The 11,577-nt window shown below is 36.7% G+C and overlaps 1 protein-coding gene and 1 pseudogene across 1 annotated transcript; one reads left to right on the top strand and one right to left on the bottom strand.

The window, feature by feature from the left end:
• Nucleotides 1–3,912: 3,912 nt before the first annotated feature.
• Nucleotides 3,913–4,648, bottom strand: LOC141490585 (nuclear ubiquitous casein and cyclin-dependent kinase substrate 1 pseudogene; annotated as a pseudogene).
• A 1,254-nt stretch (nt 4,649–5,902) lies between these two features.
• Nucleotides 5,903–6,868, top strand: LOC141490577 (olfactory receptor 52E8-like). Its single transcript, XM_074190638.1, has one exon. It carries the CDS (start codon nt 5,924–5,926, stop codon nt 6,866–6,868), a length of 945 nt encoding a protein of 314 aa, XP_074046739.1. The 5' UTR covers nt 5,903–5,923.
• Nucleotides 6,869–11,577: the final 4,709 nt, after the last annotated feature.

The raw sequence follows: 11,577 nt of genomic DNA, 5'->3' as shown, positions 1-11,577 counted from the left end.
AATCTTGCTTCCCTCCCCCCACCCCCACACCCCACAGATAGCACTCCGTCAGCTTTTACTTTGTTTCCATGTTGTACCTTGATCCAAATTGGGTGTGATGAGAGAGAAATCATATCCTTAAAGAGAACAGATTTCTCAGATCAGACAAGACATCTGGGTTTTTTTTCCAAATTAAAGGGAATAGTCCTTGTACTTTGTTCAAACTCCACAGCTCCTTATCTGGATACAGATGGTACTCTCCTTTGCAGACAGCCAAAAATTGTTCCCAATTGTTGCGTTGATGGAATGAGCAAGTCCTTCAAGGTTGAACATCACTCCCATGTTGCTGTTAGGGTGTACAGTGTTTTTCTGGTTCTGCTCATCACACTCAGCATCAGTTCATGCAAATCCCTCTAGGTTTCCCTGAAATCCCATCCCTCCTGGTTTCTAATAGAACAATAGTGTTCTATGACATACATATACCACAGTTTGCTAAACCATTCCCCAATTGAAGGAAATTTACTGGATTTCCAATTCTTTGCCACCACAAACAGGGCTGCTATAAATATTTTTGTACAAGTAATGTTTTTACCTTTTTTTCCTCATCTCTTCAGGGTATAGACCCAGTAGTGGTATTGCTGGGTCAAAGGGTATGCACATTTTTGTTGCCCTTTGGGCATAGTTCCAAATAGCTCTCCAGAAGGATTGAATGAGTTCACAGCTCCACCAACAGTGTAATAGTGTCCCAGATTTCCCACATCCCTTCCAACAATGATCATTATCCTTCCTGGTCATACTGGCCAATCTGAGAGGTGTGAGGTGGTACCTCAGAGAAGCTTTAATTTGCATTTCTCTAATAATTAATGATTTAGAGCATTTTTTCATATGGCTATGGATTACTTTGATCTCCTCATCTGTAAATTGCCTTTGCATATCCTTTGAGCATTTGTCAATTGGGGAATGGCTTTTTGTTTTAAAGATATGACTCAGTTCTCTGTATATTTTAGAAATGAGTCCTTTGTCAGAATCATTAGTTGTAAAGATTGTTTCCCAATTTACTACTTTTCTTTTGATCTTGATTGCATTGGTTTTATCTGTGCAAAAACTTTTTAATTTAATGTAATCGAAATCATCTAATTGGTTTTTAGTGATGTTCTCCAATTCTTCCTTAGTCATAAATTGTTCCCCTTTCCATATATCTGACAGGAAGAATAGTCCTTGAACTTCTAATTCGCTTATGGTATTGTTTTTTACGTCTATGTCCTGTAACCATTTGGATCTTATCTTGGTAAAGGGTGTGAGGTGTTGGTCTAATCTAAGTTTCTTCCATACTAACTTCCAATTATCCCAGCAGGTTTTATCAAAGAGGGAGTTTTTATCCCAGTGGCCAGACTCTTTGGGTTTATCAAACAGCAGATTATTATAATCCTCTCCTGCTTTTACACCTAGTCTATTCCACTGGTCCACCACTCTATTTCTTAGCCAATAACTAATAGTTTTGATGACTGATGCTTTATAATATAATTTTAGATCGGGTTGTGCTAAGCCACCTTCATTTGCATTTTTTTCATTAAGCTCCTGGCAATTCTTGACTTTTTATTTCTCCATATGAATTTACTTACAATTTTTTCCAACTCATTAAAGTAATTTTTTTTTTGAATTTTGATTGGTAGGGCACTAAACAGAGAGTTTAGTTTTGGTAGAATTGTCATTTTTATTATAATAGCTCTCCCTATCCATGAGCTGTTGATATTTGCCCAGTTATTTAAATCTGATTTTATTTGTGTGAGAAGTGAAGAAGAACCCCCATCCCAAACCCCCAGCTTAAAGAAATAAAATTTAAGAAAATCCACAAATACTGAGAATACAGGACTTCATCTTCACTTCATTAATGGAAGCGGGGGAACAAGAACATGTGTTTAGGAGACAGGTAATTGGCTACTTCTGGACTGAAGATCAGAATGAAATTATATAGCCAAGTTGCATAACCCTAAAAATAGAGATCTGAAAAGGAAACACAATATCTTTTGCTGTAGTAATAAAAATAATATAAAAAATGAAGGGAGTGTGTATGTAAATAAATGAACTGAAACTTGCACAAAGCATTAAGGTCTACACATTTGGTTCTGCACTAGAAACTCCACGTTCTTTCTAAATGCACGAAGAGGTCATATACCACTTCAAGCAGAAGCAGCTAAAACCAAATCCTAAAAGCACCTCTTTTGATGAGTGAGGCCTTTGCTCTGAGAACACTTGCAAGGTATTGACCAGAAGAGAAAAAATTCTTACAAAGGTCAAAACAAAAAAAGATAAAATAGCAAGCAAGGTACTTGGGAGAAGATCCCAGGGGCAAAAAAAGGAGGTTCATTTTTTTTTCTTTCATTTCAAATTTTCTAATACAATCCCTATACCTTATTTCCCTCAGGACTTGAAGAACAAGGCTCAGAAAGGTCCAGGGGCTTTCAATGAAGGCCTGGAAGATCACAATTAATTGCAAACATGTCTCCTGAATGCAGGGTTGGGTCCCCCTCTCCTCCCCCCTCCTCAGTCCCTGCTCCTGCTTCTAATGAACCTGTAAAATTTTATTTGATCAATATCTAGACAGAGCGCCAGTAAGTCAGGAGCAGCAATAGGTAGAAAACCCCCATCCCGGGCAGGATGGGATGAAGATGAATCATAGGTGGAGATGAACAATGTCCAAGAATAGGTGTGAGGTGTGTGTGTGTGTGTGGGTCTGTGTGTGTGTGGGTCTGTGTCCCATATTGCAGCAGGAAGTTCACAGATGCACATACCACATTTCTGGGGAGAAACAAGAGGGTGGGATAGGAAAACATTCTGTTCCCAAATTACCATATGAATTAACCAAAGCATGACTCATGGGATCTGAGCTCATGGATATGCTATAACAGAATTCCACTTCTTAAAGGAAAAAGCCCAACTCTTTGTGATTTAGTTTCACATTAACTGGTGCTTTATTGGCTTAAGACCTAAACATTGTCAGTTTGAGAAGAAACCCACTGTGTGTGTGGTAACAGCAATCTTGCTGTTAAAATCTAAATTCCTTTTGATCCTTGGTAAATTTATTCTAAGAAAAAGAATAGATACATTTTTATTTTAAAAACATAAACCATGGATATTCAGATCTGAAACAAAATCACTTAGATTTTGATGCACTGCTACTCCCCTGATTTTTAGGTTGAGCATCATTTAACCCCCTAAATACCTTAGCAGAAAAAAAAAAGGATTTACTTGTTCCTATTCTCTTTGAGATGACCAGGAGTGAAACAGAACAAAACAAAATAATAAAACAAAAACCCCACACCAAAAAGTCATGTGGCCTGGTTGTTCCCAAATGGGGTTAGAGATATAGGATATTTAAGGCTGTTCATATTCATCACCTTCCTGTCTAGCCAATGACAGTTTAGATTCATGATTTAAAAAAATTGAATATAAACATTTTTGTCTTTGCTGACGGTGATCAAAAAAAATTCAGGTCAATAAGGAACAACCATTTTCATTTAGAATTCATATTGTCTTCTGGAGTCCTCCTGTTCATCTTGGTAACTTTTAGTAAAGTTAAAATTTCAATAGTGTTTGCCTCAAATCTTATTGCTTCACCTGTAGTAACCCTTTCATTTTTCTTTTTTTTAAAGTTAAATGGTAAATTCGTTGGATACTTTGTCATGGCTTTTATTGGAGACTGGGAGAGGGAAAAGACAAAAGTAATTTTAAAAAATGACCATAATTTTCTCTTAAAAAGGGGGAGTGGGGTAAGGAGATGTTGTTATCTCTCACCAATGGGGGGCAGGGTAAGGAAGCATTCAAAGCCCATGAGTCAAGCCATAGTCAAAACCATGTTGTACCCTAAAGTCGATTTTCTTTCTTCCTCCCCCTCTTTTTTTTTTAAATAAAATCTCCCCAAACCATCACTTTTTAATCTTCCCCAGACTGAGCTTCATCTTCAGACGCTTCATTCCCAGATTTTTCTGGTGGAGGACTGGCAGATTTTTTCTTTCTGGGGGGCTTTCTGGCTCCTCATCCTCTTCTTTGGGGAAAGGAGTCTTTTCCTTTGATGGCTTTGATTGCTGTGGAACAGCTCACTTTTCCTTTGCCTTTCACTGGACTTGGTGTCACTGTAGCCTTTAGCCTAGGTTTGGGCATTTTCTTTTCTTTCCTTTCAGGCTTGAATTTCTTCACAATCTTTTTGTTTGTTTTTTTCTTTTTTGAACTTCCATAATCACTATCATCATCATCATCTTCCATTAGGAAGTCTTCATCACTGCCAGAATCTTTCTCCTGGAATGGTGCCTCTTCTTGTTCTTCTTGTTCTTCTTCACTGCCCACATCTTTCATGAGCATCTCTCTCTGTTTGGAAGCTGCTTTGGATGCTGCCTGACGCTGTTGGCGAACATTTTTGTGATCTTCCTTTTCATCTTCACTGTCCTCTGGTGAGTGTGAATCATCCTTCTTGGTTTTCACATTTTTTTCTTCAGAGTCCTCACTATCTTCCTGTGAATTTTTCCCAGACCGCCTCTTGTTTTTAGCTTCTCGAGGTGATTGAATTTTCTTAGCTGGAGGAGCTGAATCTCTTCCATAATCTTCATCTGCATCATCAGATTCCTGAAACTGAATAATCCACCACCTTCCTGTTTCTGACAGACCGGGACATATTTGCAGCCGAGGCCAGAGCTCTGCTAAAGCTGAAACCAGGCTGCTCTGGCCACTGAGGCCTGGACCGCTGGCTTCTCTGGCTCCGCCACTACTGGATCCAGGCCCCCGGGATCCACCGAGCCCCCATTCCCCCGTCTCTTCCGACTTTCCCCATTTTTATAATTTCTTGTGGATATAGGCCAAGAATTGGAATTTCTGGGTCAAAGGGTATGAACAGTTTTATTGCTATTTGGGCACAGTTCCATATTATTCTCTAGAAAAGTTGCATCAGTTCACAACCCTACCAGCAATGCATCAATGTCCCAATCTTTCCACAACCTCTCCAACACTGATCATTTTTCTTTTTTTCTCATCTTGGTCAATCTGATAGATGTAAGGTGATACCTCATTGTGGTTTTAATTTGCGTTTCTCTAATCAGTAATGATTTGGAACATTTTTTCACATGATTATATATTGCTTTAATCTGATTTTTAATAAATAATCATAAAATGTTAAAGTTGAAAACAATTAGAGGTCAATGAATTGTATCAAATAATTTTATAACAGAGAAACTGTGATGGATGTTTAAGTGACATTGCCTGGTCACAAAGTTTATCAATAGCAAGATTAGGCCTAGAAATCAGATCTCTTGACTGATTTCCCATTATTTTTTACACTATATTAATATGTGTGTATATGTGTATGCATATGTGAGAGATAGGAAGACAGAGATAGAGTATTTTCCTTTATATGTATCAATCAGATCCTCTTCCTCTTTTGAATTCTTCCTGGTGTCTAAAGTAAGGCTCCCCATATATCTCTTATACCTACAAATATTTTGACATACTGATAAAGCTCCTAAATGCTCAAGGTTATTCTTATATTTACTTAGACTGGATATAGACTGTTACACAATAGAAAGAGTTAAGTGTCTTAAAGTCAGTGATTTTGATCACCCCCCTCCCCAGTTGCCCCATTGACCTTATCCCTTCTCTGTCTGGAATACTATACCCATGGGAAAGGAGAAAAAGTTTCAGGTATTAACCCATAGTTATCAAATGGTACCACACCCTTGAGTAATTATTTCTGAAAGCTTTAGGGGAATGAGGAGATATGGAAAGACAGCAGATGGATATACTACTCCTTTTCAGATTCTTTTGAATAATAAAAGTACACAGAAGATTTGACATGTTTCTTGTATTTCTCCAGGATTCCAGAAAGAGATGGTGAATTGTCACTATAGATAGAAGATACTTTTAGAAATGATCATGGTCTTTGGTAGCCACCAGAAAGATGCCTTCTTTGAATAAGACAGAGTTCCATCCTTCCTTCTTCCTGCTTCTGGGAATCCCAGGACTGGAAGGTGCACACATCTTGCTTGGCTTCCCCTTCTGTGCCTTGTATTTGGTTGCCCTCATGGGAAATATCACCATTCTGTATGCAATTCAGACTGAACGAAGCCTCCACCAGCCTATGTTCTACTTCCTGGCTATGCTGTCAGGAATTGACTTGAGTTTGTCCACAGCTACCATCCCCAAGATGCTGGGAATCTTCTGGTTTCACTTGAGGGCTATTGACTTTGGAGCCTGTGTCACTCAAGTATTCTTTATCCACTTTTTCACAGTCATGGAGAGCATTGTACTCTTGGCCATGGCTTTTGACCGCTATGTTGCCATTTGTAATCCCCTGCGCTACAGCATGATTCTCACTCATAAAACCATTGGGTTCATTGCTCTGGTAGTTTTCCTAAGGAGTCTGTGTATGATTGCTCCTATTGTATTTCTCCTGCTTCGACTCCCTTACTGTGGCCACAGGGTCATCCCCCACACCTACTGTGAGCATATGGGTGTGGCTCGGCTGGCTTGTGCCAGCATCAGGGTCAATATCTTTTTTGGCCTGGGAAATATTTTGATATTATTTCTGGATGTGATTCTGATCATCATCTCCTATGTCAGGATACTCCAGGCCGTCTTCCGGCTCCCCTCCAGGGATGCTCGACTTAAAGCACTCAATACCTGTAGTTCTCACATCTGTGTCATCTTAGCCTTCTTCATGCCAGCCCTCTTCTCTTTCCTCACTCATCGTTTTGGTCACAACATCCCCCATTACATCCACATTCTTCTGGCCAATCTCTATGTAGTTGTACCACCTGCTCTTAATCCTGTCATATATGGGGTCAGGACCAAACAGATCCGGGAGAGAGTTTTGAGGTTTTTTTTTTTTTATAAAAAAGAATGACATGAAAAAGAAATCTCAGGACTTTTCTTCATTCTACCACAGAAAATGAGCCCACTTGAAAATTCTAAGGTACCTATTTGCATTAATAGATTTTATCCTTTCAGAATACCACATATCAAAGAAAAAATTAAAGAATAGCTTTAAAATTCTCTTAGCAGGATAGAATTAGTGTGTCTCTTTGATGAAATGTAAGCATAAATAGGTTATCATATGGATGGGTAAGTCTAAATAGTAAAAGAAATTGTTTAGTGGATGAAAGATGAAATGACTGAGGAAACAAAATTCCAGTTCCTCAGCATGTTAATTTACTAAGTAATGCATACAAATTACCTAACAAATTGGGACCAAGCCCTCTCAGCTTTGGCACAGGACCCTGAATACAAAGGGAAACATATTTTTTTGTATTAAAAACAATTAATAAAATAAAACCAATTATTTTTAAAGATTATTTTTTTTCTGATTGCATACAAAGATAATTTTAACATTCATCTTTCTGTAAGATTTTGAGTTCCACATTTTTCTACCTTCCTACTTTTCCTCCTCCCTCCCCAGGACAGCAAATAATCTGATAGAGATTATACATGAACAATTATATAAAACAAATTAATTAAAAGAAAACAATTGGGAATATAAAATTAAGTAATCTGATTTTTAAATGGAGGAAAGATTAGGAATTTTCCCAGTAGGGATGAGGAAAAGGAACAGATACATTTGCCTAAAATCAGTAAAAAAGGTATCCTACTTTACCCAAGAGATATATTCAATCAAAATAATATGAGAACAGCAACTGATAGACTAGTATGAGATAAGATTGGTATAAGGCATATGGGCTGCTTGAACTATATAATTCTGAGAAAACTCCTTTTTATCAATTTTCTTTTCTGTTTGGATTTCTGGTCAGCATAATCTAGTTCACTAAACAACAGGTAGAGGTAGTTCAGTTTCCCACTCATGAAATAGAGCAATAAAGCTTTCTCACATTTCCACAATTGAATAAAGTTTTATCAAAAGTAAGAAATGGAACTAGACTCATATGAATATAAAGGGAACAGAATTGCTTCCAAAGATGGAGTCAATTTTGTTCGCTCCATTCCCACTAACACTTGCTCTTTCAATTCCCTCAAGTGGGCAAAGATTCTTCATTTCCGAATACTTTGATACAAATGATAAATGGAGCAATATAATGTCAGAATGAGAAGTAATTTTTGAATTTAGTCTTACCAGAACCTGTGCAGGCAACCCCTCTTTGGAGTCTTTGACAAATAGTCATTCACTTAATGCTCAAAGAATACTACAAATAGAGAACTATCTTCTGAGACAGCTAGGTGGTACAGTGGATAGAATACCTGGCCTGAAGTCAGGAGGACTTGAATTCAAATCTGACCTCAGACACTTGACACTAATTGTGTGACCTTGAGCAAGTCACTTAACTTTGACTGCCTCGCATCCAAGGCCATCTCCATCTTCCTGATTCATATCTGACTACTGGACTCAGATGGTTCTCAAGGGGAAAAATAAAGCTAGTGACTTAACAAAGCATCCCTCACTCAAATCCAATTTATTTGCTTGCTATGGCATCACCTACCTGATGTCATTGTCTTTGAAAATGTAGGACAAGCACCACCAACTTTGGAGGCAATGTATCTTAACCTTTAGAGAGTTGTAGTCATTAGAAAGTTCTATTGAAAATCAGAACTATGGGGCAGCTAGGTGGCACAGTGGGTAGAGCACTGGCCCTGGAGTCAGGAGTACCTGGGTTAAAATCCCACCTCAGACACTTAATAATTACCTAGCTGTGTGGCCTTGGGCAAACCACTTAACCCCATTGCCTTGCAAAAACCTAAAAAAAAAAGAAAGAAAATCAGAACTATTACCCATGTTCTCTGTTGGGCTATGTTTCCTTTGGGGTAAAGCAGAAAAAGTTTTACCTCTCCTCCACATGACAGTCCCTAAGATCACAAAATCATAGAGTTAGGGTTGGAAGATATCATTTTAAGTCACAGATTTCACTCTTCTTATTTGAAATGAGAAGAAATTGGAGGGATTTGAATTGCCCTGGTTAAGGTCTTCTAGCTAGTAATCAATCGAGCTAGGATTCCATCATCTTTGATTCCAAATTCAATATTTTTTATTATACCATGCTGCTTCTATTACACTTTATTACATTATGGCCACTACCTAGGTTCACAATTATTGAACTGCATTTCTATTTAGCCTATATCATTCTATATTGATAAGATTTTTTTGTTTGAGAGCTTTCAAGTTCCTTCCTAACACTTTAACAGCCTAATATACAGGAACAGAATTTTTATGTAATTCTCATAATGACTAATGATCAAAATCAATCATTTTATCAAAAATGAGCAAATAATAAATAAATGGATGAATGAATAAATATACTAATACTGTGACAAAAAGAAATAGAATTTCACCTATTCTAATTATAATTCCATAAGAGTACTTTTTAATGAACCTGTTAGCTTAGAGAGATTACTCCTTTTCTTTTAACTATTCACAAACCATTTCTCCAATATTTAAAAAAATCAACTTGATAAACATTTAAAAAATATTAAATATCCCAATTACATGCTAAGATTGTTTATAAGTCAGTTTTTTGGTGAGTTTTGAGTTCTATATTTTTGTATCACTCTTCCTTCCCTATCACCTCCCCTTGATAGGAAATAATCTAATATAGGTTATACATGTAAACTGATATTAAAGATATTTTATATTACTTATGTTATGAAAGAAGAATCAGAACAAAAGAGGGAAAAAGCATCAGAAAGAAAAGAAACAAAGCAAATTTTAAAAAGTGAACATGCTTTGGTCTGTATTCAGACTCCATACTGTTTTGAAATGTGCCTGATTATCATTTCTTATAGAAAAACATTCCATTACATTCATATACCACAATTTATTCAACCATTCCCTAATTTATGGGAATAGTCTCAATTGGAAATTTGAAAAAAAACTTGCTATAAATATCTTTGTACATGTGGGTCTTTATCCATTTTTTTATGCTCTCTTTGGGATACTGACCTGGTAGGGATATTGTTGGATCAAACGGTATGCAGAGGGGCAGTTAAGTAGCCCAATGGGTACAGCACCAGTCCTGGAGTTAGGAGTACCCGAGTCCAAATCTAAGCTCAGATACTTGATAATTGCCTAGTTGCGTGACCTTGGGCTAGTCACGACCCCACTGCCTTGCAAAAATCAAAAAAAAGAAAAAAAACTATGCAGAGTTTTATAGTTCTTTAGGCATAGTTCCAAAATGCCCTCTAGAGTGGTTGACTCAGTTCACAACTCCACTAATAATGCATTAGGGTTCCAATATTCCCACATCCTCTTTAACATTTATCATTTTTCACTTTTCTTTATTTTTGCTAATCTGATAATGTTTAATATTTGTCCTTCATTTTCAGAGTAGACCATGACATCAGAAAGGTGATGTCATGGCAATCATGAAAATGGGATTTGGGTGAGGTGATTGTTGTGCTGTCATCAGCCTCACTTTCTCCTCCAGAGAATGGATGTGGGGCAGAGTTAAGTGACTTCCCCAAGATCACATAGCTAGTAAAGTGGCAAGTGTCTGCAGCTGGATTCAAACTCCCATCCTCCTGAATCCAAAGCCAGTGCTCTATCAACTAGGCCACCTAGCTGCCCAAGCCAATCTGATAAGTGTGAGGTGGTACCTCCAAGTTATTTTAATTTGCATTTCTCTAATTGATAATGATTTGTAACGTTTTTTTATATGACTAGAGAGAGATTGAATTTCTTCTTTTGAAAACAGCCTTTTGATCATTTATCAAATGGAGAATGACTTTTAATCTTTATTTTTTAGGTTTTTTTTGCAAGGCAATGGGGTTAAGTGGCTTGCCCAAGGCCATACAGCTAGGTAATTATTAAGTGTCTGAGGTCGGATTTGAACTCAGGTACTCCTGACCCCAGGGCCAGTACTCTATCCACTGTGCCACCTAGCTGCCCCCAACTTTTATTCTTATAAATTTGACTCAGTTTCCTAGGTATTCTATAAATGAATGCTTTATCAGAAACATTTGTTGTAAAAACTGTTTTGCAGCTTTCTGTGTTCCTTCTAACCTTGGTTGCAATCGTTTTAATTGTGCAAAAACATTTTAATTTGATATAATAAAAAGTATCCATTTTGCATTTTATAATTTTAAAGAATGAGTAGTTAAAATAACAAATTATAGAAATAACTATTTTATCCTAGGTACTGATAATAATGAAACAACACACTAAAACCTATGCGATTCACTCAAAGCAGCTGTCAGGGGATATTTTATATATCTTTAAATGCTTACATGAATAAATTAAAGAAAGAGGAAATCAATGAACTAAATATGAAACTAAAAAAATTAGAGAAAGAACAATTTAAACCCCCCTCATTAAATACCAAATTAGAAATTCTAAAAATTGAAGAAGAAATTAACAAAAGCAAAAGCAAAAAGACTATTGAATTAATAAATAAAACCAAGAGTTGTTTTTATGAAATAATCAATAAAATTGATAAACCTCTGGTCAATTTGATTAACAAAAAGAAAGAAGAAAACCAAATTGCTAGTATCATAAATGAAAAAGATGAACTCGCCACCAATGAAGAAGAAACTGAAGTAATAATTCAGAATTATTTTACCCAACTCTATGCTAATAAATTTGACAATCTAAGTAAAATGGATGAATATTTACAA

Source organism: Macrotis lagotis, chromosome 1, assembly GCF_037893015.1.
Source record: "Macrotis lagotis isolate mMagLag1 chromosome 1, bilby.v1.9.chrom.fasta, whole genome shotgun sequence".
NCBI classification, from domain to species: domain Eukaryota; kingdom Metazoa; phylum Chordata; class Mammalia; order Peramelemorphia; family Peramelidae; genus Macrotis; species Macrotis lagotis.
This window is presented reverse-complemented; position numbering and strand designations above follow the sequence as displayed.

What these genes read in the sequence shown, in the direction of transcription:
- LOC141490577 (XM_074190638.1), top strand. Translation starts at nt 5,924, where the DNA reads ATGCCTTCTTTGAATAAGACAGAGTTCCATCCTTCCTTCTTCCTGCTT.